Genomic DNA, 17,789 nt, shown 5'->3' with positions numbered 1-17,789 from the left:
AAGTGTATGAGCTGAAAGGATTCTTGATCTTTACAGGCAACCGTAGATACTCTGTCCACTGCGTGACTGAGTGGAGCAGTTTCGCCAGCTCCCTTTAGAAATGTCCATAGATGGCGCAGCTCTGTTGAGCAACGCTGTGGGTCTGGAGGTTTTACATTCTTCAGGAACTGCTGCTGTTCAGCAATTTCTTCAAAGCGCCCTAACAATTCATTTGAAATCTCCTGTGTGACACTTGCAGTAGTTTAAAGATAATGAAGACCAAGTCAAATAAACAAGGAATGTGCTTTTTTATTATCTTAAGGTTGACAGGGTGTAGTAAACGCCTCTTTTCCCAGATGTTCCTTCCTGTCTTTCCCAAATGGCAAACTCACCAGGAAAGAACTCATTGTACTGATTAGTCTTCAAGTCACAATAAAAAATAATTTTCTCTTACTGATAGTGTTTGAAGATAATGCCCATTTACATTAAGAATACTCCTACCCGTGTCTTTTTCCAGGGCAGCTGGTTTTGGTTAAAGCCTCAAAAGAGTATTGAAGGACATTAATGTGTGTATAGATTATATATTTGCTTGTTTGGATTTAAGGGTTGTAGATTATAGTCCTTAAATGAACAGCAGGTGCAGGATGGAGGCAGAGTTTGTGCTTAAGAGATTAATTAGTATGGAATACATGAAACTAAATGGACTTATTGATAAGGCTCCTGTTATGAAAAAAAAACCCAACCCACAACATTTTTTCATCTGAAAGATGAAAAATCTAAGATCAGTTCATTATTTATTTGTTTACCATAGGGCTGATCAACTAAGTAGCAAAAAAACTCAGTTAAGCGGTCTTAAAAAAATACTTCCTAGGAGCTGTTTCTGTAGTGTTGCACCTCTATTCTCATTTGTTAGATCTGTTCTCTTGGATAGGCTACAGTTCTCTGAATACTGCAGGCAAGCACCCTCCAGGCATGCTGTAGTGCTCAGCAAAGAAGTGAGCCTTGTGTGCGCTGGGAAAAGTAATCAGACTTTGCACCTGGGCAAGAGATCTAAAAGGGAAATCATGGTGCCTGGCTACAGCTCCTCCAAGGCATCATGGAGGTACTTATGAACTGAAATCATAGAGGGGCAACTCATACAAGTATGAAAAAAAATATTTTGCAAATTGATTTTTTTTTCCAATTTTTGAGCAAAAGATACAGCAGAGAGAATATGTGGGGTTTTTTAACAGTTCTTGTTGGCTTACCTTAAAAAAATGCATCACCTGAGCTCATTAGGTTGTGCATTTGTTTAGTCTGTGCAGCCTTAACAGCTAATTGTTATTCCTCTCCATTCTCTTTTCCCTTTCCCTATTCTTTTAATTCCTTTTGTTTATATTCATTGACGCTTGTTTTTAATTAGCATGTGCATTAATCGGAGAGAGAACAGATCATCCAGTATGTTTGTGCAATGAGGCCTCCAGTAAAAAATAGAGCAATGCAGCTATGCAGTCAGGTAATAATAGTAATAAACAAGACTGCATTTAATTAAAGCTCTACCATCTAAAGCAAATTAACAACAAATTAGTAAACACTTATTCAGCTCTTTGAAAAAACAGCTTAAATAAGCACAACAAATTAGCATCTTCATTTATTTTTACTTCTGAACATTTAACTCAGTTTTCACTCATGCTGAAAACACATATATGTGAATATGAATCAGAAATAGAGCTTTATGTTACCATTCAGATTTTATTGGAGAGAGAAGTTTGCGTGACAAAATGCAATTTGATTGTAGAAATAATCTACAGGAAAAGATGGGAGGTTGTATAAGCTTTGCATTTTTGAACAGTCAGTTCCCGTAGCTGAGCGGCGTAGCCTTATCGAGGGCAGAACAGGAGTGAATTGGCAGTACATTAGAAAGCATGATTAAAAGAGGGAAAGTTGAAACTACTCTCATGTCAGCTGTTTTCCTCTACAGGATATTGAGCCATTCCTGTCCTAACCAGATACTGATTGCTTAAAACTTAGTCCAGAAGTACTTGTCAAAACCGTTTCCTCAGTTCATTTTGACATGCTGAGCTGTGAGTAGGTCCTGAGAATTGTTTGCAATTTAGTGCTAGAGGTATTGGCCTGCTCTCGCTCGTAGCTGTGGGAACAAGATCAGACCCTCTGGAAAGAACATAAAGCGCCTCCACTTTCCAGAAAAGCTATTTAAGCTTCATAGCTGAGGCTCCTGAACTCAGAGAGGGCTGAAGGATGCTTCCAGGTGCTGCCAGGTTTCTTGTAGCTAGGAAGCTGCAGAGGATTGTAAATCTTGCCTCACAGCAGCCCTATATCCCTCTTCTTCTCCTTTCAGCATCAGTTTTTCAAGTGACAAATAAGTGGTAAAAAATAATAATGCAACACTAGAATACTACGAGAAGAGCCATGTGATAGAGCAAACATGAGCAGAAATGGCAAATCTTTCCAAGAAGATGCATAGGATCAGTGTACTTCATCCTGTTGCCTCCCTTATAGTCCTGAGCTTAAATATCCTCCAGCTATGGCTTTCTGGTGATAGGTGCGTTGGTATTATATCTAGCTTACCCCCTTTGCGTTGTAAACAAGGTCCTCTGGTTGGTGAGATTGAGCTGCCCACACAAATGGCTACAGGATTCATCTTGGGTGCAGGTGACTGTGAAGAAGAGTAGAAATATTATAAATATCAGTAATATTAACAATTGAATTGCTAAGCATGCTTGTGGAAACATTGGGCTAACACCTACCTATATGTCCAGGATCTCCTCTGGAGAAGAAAAATCAGAGCCAAAGAACGGTTAATCTGTGAGAGGAATAAGGCTTTGGAAATGAGGCCAGGAGCCTATAGAAAATGAGAGATCCACTGTTCCTAGGCATGATAGGAGGTCAGTAGGTAATTTCTGGTGTTTTAGGTAGCACTGATATGTCAGAGGATGGCAGGAAAAGGGGGAAGATCAAGTTTTGACCACCTGCACACCGAAGTGGTGAAGGTGGAACTCTGCTCCAAAGAACTGCGTGCATTTTTTACATGCATAGTAAAGTTGCTGGAAAGTGACCAAACATGAGCTGAGTGGAATCAGTCCTTCATGGTATCAGGCTGTATCAATTTAGACTGGCCATAAAGCATATTACCCTTTAATGCAAAGTAAATCAGTTATTTTAAATTCGTAGTTACAGATTTTCTATCAAAATCAGTTTGTATTCCTCTGCTGTTGTTGTTTTTTAAGTAAATGATTGACATAAATAGTACTGAATCTTGAAATCAGTTGAAGAGCAATTTCATTTAGAGAAGAGTACCTGGGACAATTGCTTGCAAAATGACTTAAGGTAACTTGAGAAATGACACAGATTTAGGGAACCTGGGGTTTTAGTCCTGCTTCTGACACTAATTCTTCTTTGGGCCTTGTTAGTTGGTTGATCACAGCTGCTGGGTTTTGAGTACTTCATTCTGGGTGTGATGTAGGTTTAGTTTGTTTAAAAGTCTTGATAACCCCAGGTCTGAGAGAGTTCCTAAAACCTGCAGCACTTGTTCAAGTGAAAACCAACTGCAACTCAAAATTGTCAGCAAGCAAAGCAGAGATCATTTGAGAAACTGAGTTTTCACCACAGATCTGCCAAGCATAGCATCTGTAAAACAATGCTTCATAGGGCGCCTAGGAGTGTAAAAATAAAAAGTACATTATATGCAATAAGTATTATGTGCAAGTACTTATTTATTAGGATGACAGTCACATAGTTACATAATGAATTTTTTATTCATGATTTTCTCAAACTAATACTGATTATATTGATCGACCTTTGTTGAAAGTAGGAGTAAATAAGAGGATAATTACATTAATGTGTATTGTGTATTATCAGAACTTGTGGGGTTTTCTGTCAATATTCTCTCATATGTGCTGCAGCACAACAGAAAACTGAAACTTATGACCTGTACATTTCCAAGAAAAGAATGTAGACCTAGGAAAAAAAATAATCTTCTTTTTTCAGCTTTGTGTGGTCAGTAATGGAGTTTTACCAAGTGCTTAGAAGACTTGTTTGAGATAGTGTACTGATGGTCAGGAAAAAAAAGAGAAATTACCACACCTGTTAATGCAACCATACTCTCATTCAGCCCTACTTTCCCAAAATATCCAGTAACATAAGTACTACAAGGTGATGATATATATTTCAGGCTAGCATGTACAGAGCAAGAATCATATATAAGCATTTCTGAAAAATACGTAAACCATTCTTATGCTTGTAAGAAGCAACTATTTAACAATACTGTGATTGTTACTTTAAAATTTATCAAATTATACTTCACTTCAAATGAGAGCCATCTCTTAACCTTCTGAGGACTGACTGTAATGGATACTATAAATGTGGATTTGTGAAGAAATGCCTCAGTCATATATTAGAAGATCTGTGTTACTGTTTGCCCAAGGCTGAAAGAAAATGGCAGTATGTTCAGTCCTTTGCAATGATTTTTTTTAACCCCTCTGTATCTCTGCTTTTCTACTTTTTCTTTTTTCAGCATTGATTTTTCTTGATGAAGTCAATGCAGTATCCTATTTTTATTTATTTTGTATTGAAATACAGGAATAATAACAACATCATTATATCCTTTTCTCATTTACTGTGCTTTTCACACTTTACACAGCTTTACGTATCACATTTCTTCATCTACATGACCATGGTTTCTCTTACTATTTTTAAAGCGGCAGCAAAGCTGAGACTTATATTTTTTCCATTGTCCTTTTTTACAAAATTTACATGTTTTTCCTTGAAGTACTCTACTGAAACTAAGCTGGGTAAGCAGGAGAAGTCTGACACCGATAAGGTAGTAAGAGGCAGAAACCTGTGCTTACTTGTGCTTGCACCGTGCAACTGCAGCAGTGCAAAACCCATCCTGAAATGTCAGTGCATTGCCTGAATGAGATGGACCACAAGGGGAAAGAAATCAGGACGGCCCTGTCCTAGACCTAGTGGTGTGTGCACTAGAGAAAGAAACGCATCATGGGAATCGCAGTGGTGTTCCTGGCGTCCCTGCAGTTAAAACCCAGGGAGAGTAGCCCTGGCGGGAGCGTCCCCCTGGTACAAGCGGGGAACCTGAGGACCCAAAGCAAACTCCCTCCCAGCGGCTGCAGCCAGCGCCGCTTCTTCCCCGCTAAATTAATGGTTTCCTTCCACCTGCACGGCTGACACAGCTCCTGCCTCGGCTGCGCAGAAGCTCGGCAGAGGGACGGAGGGTGCAGAAGGAAGCGCCTCCCACCTCTGCAATGCCGGGGTCGGAGGGCAATGGTTCTTGGAGGGCAGCAGCCATCACTGCCACTTCCAAAACCACTAGAGAGAATGAAAAGCCGAGGACTGGGAATCTGGGTGTTGCATTTTTCAGGAGTGCTGAATAAACATGGGAACGTGTATTTAAAGAAATTACCCAGCTTAAATAAACAACTGGGAAAATGTGTTGGGTAACTGGATTTTCATAATCACCAGCTAAGGCTTAATTTTAGGGTCAGGGAAAACCTGGAAATGACCTTGCTAATGATTGATAGGCTTTAGTAACCTGGTGGCCCTCCGAGGTGGACAGATGGAGCTTTCTTTTGAGAGTTTTGAAACAAACATTGCATTAATTTTTTTTTTTTTTTTTTTTTAATCAGGGTCTGTAATAAAATCTGCTTCCATAAATGTATTATTTAAAATACTCCGGTGGATTCTCATTAGTGGACTTGTTCCTATTACCCAACTGAAAAGAGGGCTGTGAGTATGTAGTAAGACCCCCTCTGGATACTAGACAATACACAGACACAAGTGGTTTCCTGATTACACTTATTCACATACCCAGTGATGAGGTGGCTGTCCCAGCTGCTGAAACTTGGGAAGAGTTAGTCTCATGCTGATTTTAATGTAATGTTGTCACGAATGTTTACAATTCCTCAGATTCCTCACATGATATTCTTTCCCATCAAGACACAACCTCGGGGGGGATGCTGGGGTAGGTGTATCATAACAAAATCTTCTCTGATTTGGCCCAGACTAGTAACATGGGGAACATAAAGAATATAAAGTTATTTCGAAGGTAAAAAAGTGTTGTAAGTATGTCAGAAATAAGGGAAAACCCACGTGTATGGCTCCTTCATTCTAATTTGAAATGGAAAGATACCTGTATGCAGTCAGGATCTCTCTCTCTCTCGTCGCCAAGAAAAAATGAGTTGTCTGACTTGAAGTGTCACTGGTCTGATTGTGATTTCTTTATTCCAAACCTACTGGAGACAAGGGATAGTTACCAAAAAATGGGCTTTGTTTTAGGTGGTACCGTCCTTGGTGCTCTGTGGCTAGTCTTGTGCAGTTCCTCAATAAGGTGGGAAAAGGTGGGTTTACTACCTAAACCTCTCTCCATCCAGGTAAAGTGAAAAAGAAGAGAATTCTTGCTTTCTACTCTTGAGACCTGAGACTATAATCATCTTCTATTAGGACATTCAAGAGCATGACAGGTTCAGGCCCTCCCTCATCTTTCAAGACAAGGCAAAATGTTTTCAGCCCTATTCCTCAGGCACGTCTTGAATGCAGTAAAGAAGTCTGAGTGATTCAATGTTAGTATTGGCAATAGTTAGTATTACTAATGTAAACATTATTAAAATCTTTTTATTAACTGAAGCATATTTCTTCAAAAGTGTTCTTTGAGATGCCCATTTTATGGAAGCAATTACCTTTAGAGCTATTATCATTGTACATCCTCTTACAGACTTTCTAAGGAAGGCCCGCTGTCCTTTAGGTAATTATTTTCTGGCCCTGTATTCAGTTTTATTCAATGTGTAGCTTTTAATGTGTTAAATATGCTGCTAAAAGCTATTTCTTCTTTCCAGAGTAAGTTATTTGATTCTCAACACCGGTATTAGTTAATAATCCCCATAAATGGTAAAAGCTGTAAACTCGAAGTTATAATTAGATCAGGTATATTTTTTGTTGTTGTTAAAAAGGAAATAGCCTTTTTGCCAAGACTGTCAGTTATAACAACATAAAAGCCAAGAAATATTACATTTTCAGTGTACTTTTTTTACTGAACAATGCGAATACTTTTCCTCTATATTAGGGAAATCTCAGTAGGCTCTTACAGGAAGTATGTCTGGGTCTAAATCGCTACCTATTTCTCAACCAAAGGTAGCCTAAACAGTTTTGGAGAGGCTCATTGCACACCTCTTCTGTGGATTTCTGGATTGTTTTCAAAAGATTGGATTCGCGATATACGCCCTCAGAGCCATCTGTTTGAGGGTCTCCCTTTTTCCACAGAATAAATTGCTAGTTGTGCTCAGAAGAGGTGCTTTTGCAGGAGGGTTTTTGTGAGAAAGCAGTCTAACAGGATGTTTTCCTTGAGAAGTGGCGTGGAGCTGGGGGACTGGCTTCCCCTCCAGACAGGGGGCAGGTCCCTGGGGTGCTGGGATGGGTAACATGAGACAGGACCCTCCCTCAGGGTCCGGCAGAGAGTGACCACTGCAGCCAGCTCACATGTCCACCTCCCAGGCTGTCACAGCTCTGGATTTGGGTATGAGCACTGGTACCACTGGCTGCGGCTTCGGTGTGATGCAGGGTGTGCAGTGAGCCACAGAGCACTACTCGCAGCTTATGCATATATCAGTTACTAGTCATTTCTGCTCAGGATGCTGCCTCACTTCTGCCTACCTCCTAGCAAAATTAGCAGAATCATACCCCACCTACTTCCCTCTGCCAACAGAAATTGTCCCCAGATGCCCACGGAGGCAGCCAGCTGTCTGCGGCCGCCTCAGCTTCCATTTACCTCTCCCACCTCTGCTTCTGTTGCTGACTCACTGTTACCATCTGTGGGCCTGGACAGCAAAGCTCTTGCTATCACCCACCCATCACCTAGGCTGAAATATGCTTATGGACAGTATGGCACAATCTGAGATTCACTGATTCCACCAGGTGGTCTTGTCTCTTGGCCAGCGTTGCTTTGTGTTTTGCTAAGCGACATGTGGGTGACTGAAGTAATTTCTATTCATGCAGACTGACATGAAAGAAATGGTTTAATTTAAAAGAAAATTACTGAAGGATCTGCTGACGTGTATAAGAGGAAGGGAAGTGCATCGAAGTTGTGTCAGAACAAAAAAAGTGTTTTGTTAATATGGTTACAAACAAAGAAGAAAGCAATAAACCCTAAAAGTACTTATCCTGGTGGCAGAAGATCAGAAAGCAGAACAGCAACACCAGCACTAAGTAGGAGTCACAATGTCTGAAAAGTCAAATAATTTGCTCAAGTATGTGTGCATATACAAATACCTATGAGCAACCCATGGATATCAAGAGGACAGTAAAGAGAAAGTATTAACACAAGCAACTTTTGCTACAGACTAGAGGAAAGCATTTCCCCAATATTAATAGCAGCTGCCTCACAGGTACTATCTGATGATGTCTATATATTTATAATAATACGTGGTAATACTGCAAAAGGGACAGTTGTACCTAACAACATCCCAGTATCCAGAGCAGTGTGAGGTCACACTCACCCAGCAGTTCTCCTGCCGATAAGAAACGTGCCCAACCACGTGGAGTTCTAGCAGGAAAATTGGAGTCACTGGATAGTGGATTAACCAGTAAATGGTTAATCACTGGCATACGGGATTTTAAAAATGGGCAAGGCGTAGCGTTGTATTGTGATCTGGCTGGTTGACTACTAGGAGAGAGTTGAGAAAGAGGTGTTAACGTTGTGGTTGTATATGTCCAAATAAGGTAGAGCAACTAAGCACTTGAAGAACCCTCCTGTAAGCATACATTAGAGAGGTGATAATGTGCAGAGGTAGGAATGAAAGTTGTGTTGTCATATCTCTATATGTGCATAGCTGCTTGGTAAATGTTAGAGACCTAGAGCTGGGCATCTGTAGCCCAATTCAGAGGCAGCTGAATCGTACAGTCTTACAGTACTGATTCCTAATTAGTAAACACAAAAACTTTGAGAAATGCCTACGAAAGTGTGTTTAGTCATCACAATTCACAGAGCATGGATTTATTGCAATCGATACAGCTGAAGTTAAGGGTTGAGTAGATAACATTTGATCGATGGGTTGAAACTAAGAAAAAAGACAGTTTTCTTAAGTGTTGTTTGGAGAAGGCGACAAAAAGAGTAGAACTCGTACCAAGCACAGAGAAGTGTGCTTTGTTTGTATTTTCATGGCTCAAAGGTGTTGTTGAATCCAACTTTATTTTCCTGTAGAAATGTGAAATGTTGATGAATTTCATTATCTGCAAGAGATGCTTGGCATTTCTGAATAACCCCTCTAAGTCTATGACCATTCCTTCTCCTGGGATGCAGCTCATTTATTGTGGTTTATTGACTCTCCTTTCTCTCTTACCTAACATGAGACATTGTTCACTGTCTTGATAGTCATGATGTTTGCACTGCCTTTCCACCTATTTCTGCTGATTTTATCACTTTTTTCCCCCCCATTCTGTGACATTGTTCACTGTCTTTGTAGTCAGATGTTTGCACTGCCTTTCCACTTATTTCTGCTGATTTTATCACTTTTCCCCCCTCCATTCTGTATATTTAATTTCAGTAGATTCTTAAACATATAGCTGACATAACTGTGAATTTATTTCCAGGTTGTTATATGTATCAGAAATATATCCCTTTTTTTTTCTCTGAAACATTTCTTCCTTACTAAGATATCACTTTCACAATAGACATCCATAAAAATTAAGCAGCATGTAGAGATCAGTTTCTACTTCTAGAATAATACAAATAGTTGCACACTGTTCTTGCAATCAGTTGTTGGCTTCAAGAGGTATGACGATATGTAAAATCTTGGTTTTCTGACCACCCAGTGCTTCCAGTGAAACCAGTCTTGCAGTCTTTGCACACCCAAATCTCCCAGTGACTACACAGAGTGCATAAATAACTCAGGATCAGATGCATCAGTATGGCACTTACAGTAACACAGATCTGATATAACTGTTTTAATTATTTTCTAACACAGACGAGGCTCCAACGTCTCACTGACTTTGGATATGAGCAGTTTGGGAACTGTTGAACCTTTCATCACTGTGCCAACTCCACGAGAAAAAGTAGCGATGGAATACCTACAGTCAGCCAGCCGCGTTCTGACACGGCAGCAGCTTCGAGACGCAGTTGCATGTTCTCATTTACTTCAAGCAGAATTCATGGTGAGTTTAACAACAAGCTCTAAATGAGGTTTTTTTGACATAATTGGCACAACAGAAACTGTGAGGAAAAAATAATTGGGCAACACTTTAATGTCAAGGTACAAATAATTTCCAAAGGGCAGATTAGATGATAGTTTCAAGGTGGTTTGTGTTTATGCACTAAAGACAGGTAAGTCAGTCAGTTATATCCATAGATAATACAGATTCCTCTTGGTTTGAAGTCCCATTCATAGATGGGATAAATGTCATATGAAAGCTACAGTACAAACAGCCAGGACTGTAACACGGTGACAGTTTCAAAGAGATCATAAAGGCTGTGACGACAGAAAACACAGTAATAATTGGAGATTTTGTTTCCCATTCCCATGTAAGCATCGTGTATGTTTGTAATTTGAACACTAAATTTTTAGCCACTACGAATGACTTTTTTGGAGCAGACAGGGACACCCACCGTCTTTAACAAACACTCCATACAGCAAGACTAATATACTCATGACCAAAAAACCTGAAGTCTCCTACAAGTTTATTTAATATTAAAAAGGCAAGAATCTAAAATGAAGACAGTGGCCAGGTAGAAACAAGTCAGAGCAGAAAAACTCAATCAGGGAAAGCACATTATTAAATATTACGTTAAGAAGACCTGAAAAAGACTGGTATTGCAAAACAGCCAGATGAAAGAGGTTATCAGAAATAAGGAGAACCACTCTTTAACAAGGTGTCCTGGTTTGGCCTAAACCAGGCCAATTTTCCTTTCAGTGATTTTTACTTTCAGCCAAGTCTCTTCTAAGTAACTGCACTTTCTGAAACTAACTGCATGTTTTGCAGACAGTGTCTGCTTCCAGGACTGATAACGCTCGAAGTTTGTAGTTATCGCTGAGGCCCCAGTAGGGATGTTATGCAGAAAGGCTCTTGCTGTACTTAGTCTTAGAAAAACCAAGGTCACTGCTAAATTCCTCACTGCTTACGAGTGAAGAGCCGAAGGGGGGGTCGCACCTGCAGGGAGGAGCGGACAGGGCAGGTGACCCAAAATTGACCAACGAAGGTATTCCATCCCATACATGTCATTCTCGGTATAAAGCGGGGGGATCACAAGGGTCTCGTGCTCTTGCCCTTCCGCCTTCCCTTGCTTCCTCTGCTGTGTTTGGGTGCTGCTGCTGCTTTGGGCTGCTTCTGCGGCTTGAGCTTTTGGCCAGTGTCCAAAGAGGACTCTGTCCGTTTTCCTGCTGCCCCCGATCCCGATCCGTGCATCCCTGAATCCTCTTGACCGTCGCTGGGCCCAGCCTGGGCCTTCCCAGAGCCTGCCCTGCAGTGCCGGTGGTGACGTGGCCAACATCGGGGGAGCTCAATCTTGGTTTTGTATATATTTGTATATATTTGATTATTCCAATATTATTATTATACTCTTTTTCATTATTATAGTTTATTAAAACTGTTTTAACTTTCCAACCCCTAAGTTTCTCTCCCTTTTCCCTTTCCCTTTCCCTTCGGGTGTGGGGGGGAGGGTTAACAGAGAGCGTCTGCCACAGGTTTAATAGCCAGCCCAGCTTTAAACTGTGACACAAGGGAAATAGAATAAAGCATAAACTGAAGCCAGTTGAATGTGAAAGCTGAATAAGGCAGGCCAAAAAAAGGTTTTGAATTTAAAAAAAATGTAACTTCATTTTTAAATCGAACAAAAGCATGAAGCTTACCAAAGAGTACAAGGACCAGTAGAGGATCAAAGGGGTAGAAAAGGGATTTGGAGAAGGTGAAGCAATAGGAAAGAAGTGACTGCATGATTTGCATCTGTATTGACCGCAGAAGAACTTAGGGAATTTCCTACCTCTGTGGCAAGAGTAGATTCAAACAGGTCACTGAGGGATCTGTCTGATATTGAAGCGTTAATGGAAGAGATTGTAGAACAAATCAATAAAATTAATAAAAGCTACTCACTGGAATAAGCTGATATTCACCCAGCAATCCTAAAGGAGTTCATATATGCAATTACTGATGTATTAACTGGGCAGGTCTAACCTAGCACTGGGGCCCCAGCAGCTGAGCAATCAGAGGGCCAGAGGTAACAGGAGATTTTCAGAAGGGCTCCAGAAGAGATCCAGAGAACTGCAAGCCTATAAATCTGATGTCTAAATCAGAGAAACTGGAAGGAATTATAGCAAAGGAAGAAGCCAATAGGTATATGAACAAATACAATACAGTGAGGAAAAATTAACACAGTGTAGCATTGGAAGAATTGAGTGCTTCTCAGAGTAAAAGGAGGTCACCAGTGGAGTCCCAGAGGCATCTATTCTGGAGCTGACACTGACCAAGATGCTCCTAAGTCATCTGGAAAGGGAATAAATAGTAAGGTGGCAAAGTTTGATGATGACACTGAATTACTGAGGGTAGTAAAATTAAAAATGGACTTCAAAGACATTACAGAAGGATTTTATGATGGTGATGAGGCAGGGGAAATTCAGGGTTGACAAATAAAATGTTATGCATTTGTGAGAAAATCATTTTGTATACTTTGATGCGTTCTGATATACAAAGCTAAGAATCTTGGGAAAAGAACTAGAATATAATATAGAAAACATCTTTATGACATTGGAAAAGTCTATATTGCATTCACAACTGCATGCTGCTCTGATCTCTCCATCTTGAAGCACGCACACAAGTATGGCAATCACAGGCTAGAACAGCTTCTGTATCGGGAGATACTAAATGGATAAGGACCCTTCTGCCCAGAAAAGAGACTATGAGAGGCTCTAACAGAAGCATATAAAATGATGATAGCAAGGAGAAGGTGAATACGGAGTGATTGTTCATGTTTTCTTCACGCTAAAAGAACAGTATCAGGTGACCAGTGCAATACAAAGGAAAGCCTGTCTGGTTCGTCTAGTTCCCTCAGATGCATTGCTACCAACTGCTATCAGAGGGTACCAGAGCAGAGGAACCTAACATAAACAACTATCCAACCCAACCTTAGCCTAACTTTTTTAGCTTTTACAACTCATTAGCAAACTAAACTAAACAAGCAAAGCTTTTTAAGACTGGTTTAATTGCTCAAATTTAATAAATAGAGCCACACAGGAATGTGTATCCTAACAAGGCATGTAAGAGCAGGAAGATCTACGCAACCCCTTGAGCATACTACAGGTCTAATAAAGACATACAAACAATTCAGTTCTTATGAAACATGCCAGAGCACATGGTCCCTTGGAGTTTGGTTTTGTTTTCAATTTGTGTATGTAAGTCAATAAAATAGATGATGAGTGGCATCTTACTCTAAAAATAGGTTTTCATTATGAATAATTGCATCCTTGTGAAACAGTTCTTTTAGTCACCTTTAAAAAGACAGGGTTTATCATAAAAGTAATTTTCTTAAGAAAAATAAATCCCTTGGTTGTTTTACTAACAATTGGTCAGGCAGTCTACATAGAAAAGATTTTAAGCATCCAACATACTTTTATCACCAGTTATGCCATCGGTTCTCTGCCATTCTACTGCTTAGGCAAGAAAGCTAGAAGAAATAACTTCATCATGTTTAAACCCCCCATGTTAGGAGACAGTTTGTACAGACAAGTTGGCATCTCCGTAGAATCCCATTTATCCAAATCCTCTCACACAGCATCCATGAACGGCTTTGGGGCAATAGAGACTCACATTTTATTCATCCCTCAGGGGCACAACATGACTTTGACCATTCAGTGTTTCTACAAAATTTTATTGAAAAGATCATCACTTGTCTATTCCATTTTTAAACCATTTTTTAAAATGTGTTTTAAGATGAAGCTGTTGAACAGTATCTGTTTAATATCTTCCTTGCTAAACCTAATAGCTTTAGTAGCAACTTGAGGCATGCGAAGAACACAACATATAGCCCTCACTTGTTCTGCTCACTCAGCTTGTTTTAACTAGCTAAAGAAATACAATAAGACAACCTTCTTGAGACTAGAATTATTAGTTCACATGAAAACCTTCCAAGTGTGCAAAAAGTGGATAAATGTTCAAACTTTTCAATGGAAGGCTGAAACATGATCAGTTTGGAGTTATTTTTAGTTCTTTAATTAACATTAATTTTTTGGATTAACAAAAAGAGAGAGAAGTAGCCCAGGAACAAAAGCATATATGCATCTGCATGTATAATTGCATGCATGCAACTGAGAACATGAATGTGTACAGCTTATACATTATTTGTGATTATTTAATTAAATATATAATATATATAACATGTATATATGTTTAATAAAACAAATCAATATATATTGCCTATATAGCTACAGACTTTGTAAGCTAATTTGCACATGTTCATGCCATTTGCAATCTGCTGGGCTTATTTTCCCCCACGTTAGCAGGAATGTTATCCCCATAATATCCTAAATTCTTTTCTGGAATCATCATCTCTTGTATTTCACAGCCAGCTTCAGAGTAAGTGACTTGTCTGTGGCTGTGATCCATGGTGTATTGTCAGATTTCTGTCTGTCCCCTTGGCCCCATAAGTACTTACTACTGGGAGGAGCCCACTGACTAGAAATTGTTTACAGGATGTAAGTGATTAGTATTATTAATTGACCTTGTTGGCCCAAAGAAATGTGTTTCTGTTTTCAACTCGGTGGCATTTCTCCATCTGTCAGTAACTCACCAACTGATGAACGATTTTCAAATTTCAGCAGGCATCGAGAGGGAGACAGCCAGGCGGCTGGAAGAGCCCCACTGACCACTGTCTTTTGTTGTGCAGGCAGAGGACTCTTCCTCACACATCTTTTTCCAGTCTCTGGAGATGACAGATATAGATTACTTTAAACAAAGGCTTAACGTATTGCGCTCTCTCAATTGGTTGAGAGAGAGCAATAGTTGAGCAGGGAAACCTTACAGAAGCCATGCACCGGTGGTGTTTATACCAAGCCAGAACTGGACCAGGGAACCTCTAGGTCACCCACTAGCCAGTGTAAGGTGCTTACAGCTCATACCAGAGACAGTTAGGACAATTTGGAGACCAAGAGCTGAGGAGAAGAGTCTCACAGAGGTCACCACTGGGAAGGGGTGAAAGTCAGAGGTGAGTATGAGGGGTGTGTGGGACCTCATTGTGTAGTTCCATGGAGGAGGAAAAGGCATCAGAAGCAGGACAGAGGTGAGATGGTTTGACCTGAAGGAATGGGGATGAGGTTCATGTGGGAATGGAGTATTACAAGTGAGAAGATCCTGCACTTAGCACAGGCGTCACATGGATAGCAGTACAGGGAGCTGATAAAGGATTGAGTGAAGTACCTGCAAGGAAGGTGTATCTTAGCAGGACCACTTTGGCCAGCCTAAAATGAGAGGCAGTGAGTCATTCATTTGAGGAGTCAGCTGAAGAGCAAGGAAGAGACCAAGAAAGAAACTGAGGGAGACAGGAAGAATAAAGAAGGCCCAGTAAACACATGGCCATCAGGCAGAGAAGGCAGAAAAATAAAAACCAACACAGAAGTTAGAGCCTCATGTAGTAAGATGTTCAGAAGCCAAGTTGGGAAGCAGAAAAAAAACAAAGCAATTCATGTTGACCCATCTAAATTTTACTTAACTTTGACTTCTCTTCAATCAGAAAAGTAAGAGGATAGCTTCCCCTGCTTGGTGAACCCATGTAAAGATCTGCTGCTGGGTTCATCTGTTAGCAAACTGTTAGGGGCCTCGTCCTTGTTCCTCTAAAGATACCCCACAGCAGCCAGTCATGCTGGGCAGGACCAGAGCTTGGGTCTGAAGGACAGTGACCATGCATCTCATCCGTGCCACAGTCCTGGGCAGGCCTGCGCCTCTGGAGTTAGAAACCAGCCGATTTTGGAGGAAAATCCTTAAGCAAATTTTCCAGTGGTGCAAGTCAAAGGAGGTTTGCACTGAATAGGGTAGGAACATACCTTTTTTGCCTCTTCATGTTCCTATGTGTCTGTAAGAGGTAATTATTTAATATGCTGCTCTCTCTTTGGATAAATGTCCCAGGCTAGCAATGACATTTTCAAGTCTCTAGTAATGACTGTGCTTTTAAGTAGAAGTATTAATTTACAGAAGGTCAAATTCCAGCTTACCCTAAGATAATTTACATAGTGCTGTCCAGAAAGATTCAGTGAAAAATGAAGATCTGAGTTAACTGAAGCATTTTTTAAATGTGATTTTGCCAGATTGTTTTACTTGGTAAAACGTCCGCCACAATCAGGAAAAAAAAAAACCCTGACATGTTTAATCTTGCCATTTTCAAAGGGTTGTTTTTATTCAACTGTAAGAACACTAAAAATGTTTCAGGACCTCAGAAATCAAAATTATCCCTCTCCCGTCCCACCCTTAGACCATGTGAAACATTTTGGTCAATAAAAAATTGGAGGATTTTTACTTTTCATGCTGATAAACAATTTGAGAAACAGTAATTTAAAGTTGATCAGGAGTTTATCATTTGTATATTTTTGGAACTTCAAGCAAACTGTCACATTAGTTACTTGTGTCATGGTTTAAAGCTGGGCCGGCTATTAAACCTGTGGCAGATGCTCTCTGTTAACCCTCCCCCTCCCCCTGAAGGGAAAAGGGAGAGAGACTTATGGGTTGGAAAGTTAAAACAGTTTTAATAAACTATAATAATGAAAAAGAGTATAACAATAATAATAGAAATAATCAAATATATACAAATATATACAAATGTATACAAACCCAAAATCGAGCTCCCCCAATGTAGGCGACGTCACCCCCGGCACTGCAGGGCAGGCTCCGGGCAGGCCCAGGCTGGGCCCAGCGACAGTCAAGAGCTGGATTCAGGAATGCACGGATAGGGATCGGGGGCAGCAGGAAAATGGACAGAGTCCTCTTCGGACACCGGCCATACCAGAAAGAGAGCGAGACCCTCGTGATCCCCCCGCTTTATACTGAGAATGACGTGTATGGGATGGAATACCTTCACTGGTCAATTTTGGGTCACCTGCCCTGTCCGCTCCCCCCTGCAGGTGCGACCCCCCTTCGGCTCTTCACTCGTAAGCAGTGAGGAATTTAGCAGTGACCTTGGTTTCTCTAAGACTAAGTACAGCAAGAGCCTTTCTGCATAACATCCCTACCGGTGCCTCAGTGATAACTACAAACTTCGAGCGTTATCAGTCCTGGAAGCAGACACTGTCTGCAAAACATGCAGTTAGTTTCAGAAAGTTCAGTTACTTAGAAGAGACTTAGCTGAAAGTAAAAATCACTGAAAGGAAAATTGGCCTGGTTTAGGCCAAACCAGGACACCTTGCACATCTGCATATTTAAAGAAGACAATGCGGGTCAGTCACTAAAAGATCAAAACAAGAATCAGAAGCTTCAGATTTTTATTACACTTTTGAGTCACTGAATGCAAAAGACTAAGGCACTTCATTCTAGTAGTTTCTATAAAAAGCAAGTAAGGTCTTTGACTGACATTGTTAAGGGCTTTGCACAAAATTAGCAAGAAAATGCTTACCATATATTAATACTTAATTATGTTGAAAGTTGCTCCCCCAATTGCATAAAATGTTGCACTCTTCTGCTACAGTACTGCACTTTTCACCTCCACTTTTCTAGAACTATTGTGTATTTTAACCTCTCTCCTAATCCTGTAAAAACTTTGCGTTTAATAATTTGTCAGAGGCGTTCCTTGGAAGTCACCCCTTCAATATGCAGCTCCCTGTGTTTATTAAAGTAAGGGT

At 40.4% G+C, this 17,789-nt stretch overlaps 1 protein-coding gene across 1 annotated transcript in view; it reads left to right on the top strand.

Annotated features, from left to right (window-relative positions):
* The window catches only part of PTPRR (protein tyrosine phosphatase receptor type R), a 139,329-nt gene that overhangs the window by 92,241 nt on the left and 29,299 nt on the right, over positions 1-17,789 (top strand). Inside the window, exon 7 of the mRNA XM_068401734.1 lies at positions 9,948-10,134. Coding sequence (XP_068257835.1) covers positions 9,948-10,134 — 187 coding nt within the window. The remainder of the gene's footprint in view (positions 1-9,947; positions 10,135-17,789) is intronic.

Source organism: Nyctibius grandis, chromosome 5, assembly GCF_013368605.1.
Source record: "Nyctibius grandis isolate bNycGra1 chromosome 5, bNycGra1.pri, whole genome shotgun sequence".
Taxonomy (NCBI): Eukaryota; Metazoa; Chordata; class Aves; order Nyctibiiformes; family Nyctibiidae; genus Nyctibius; species Nyctibius grandis.
The sequence above is the reverse complement of the archived record's forward strand: the minus strand, read 5'-3'. Positions and strand labels throughout refer to the sequence as shown.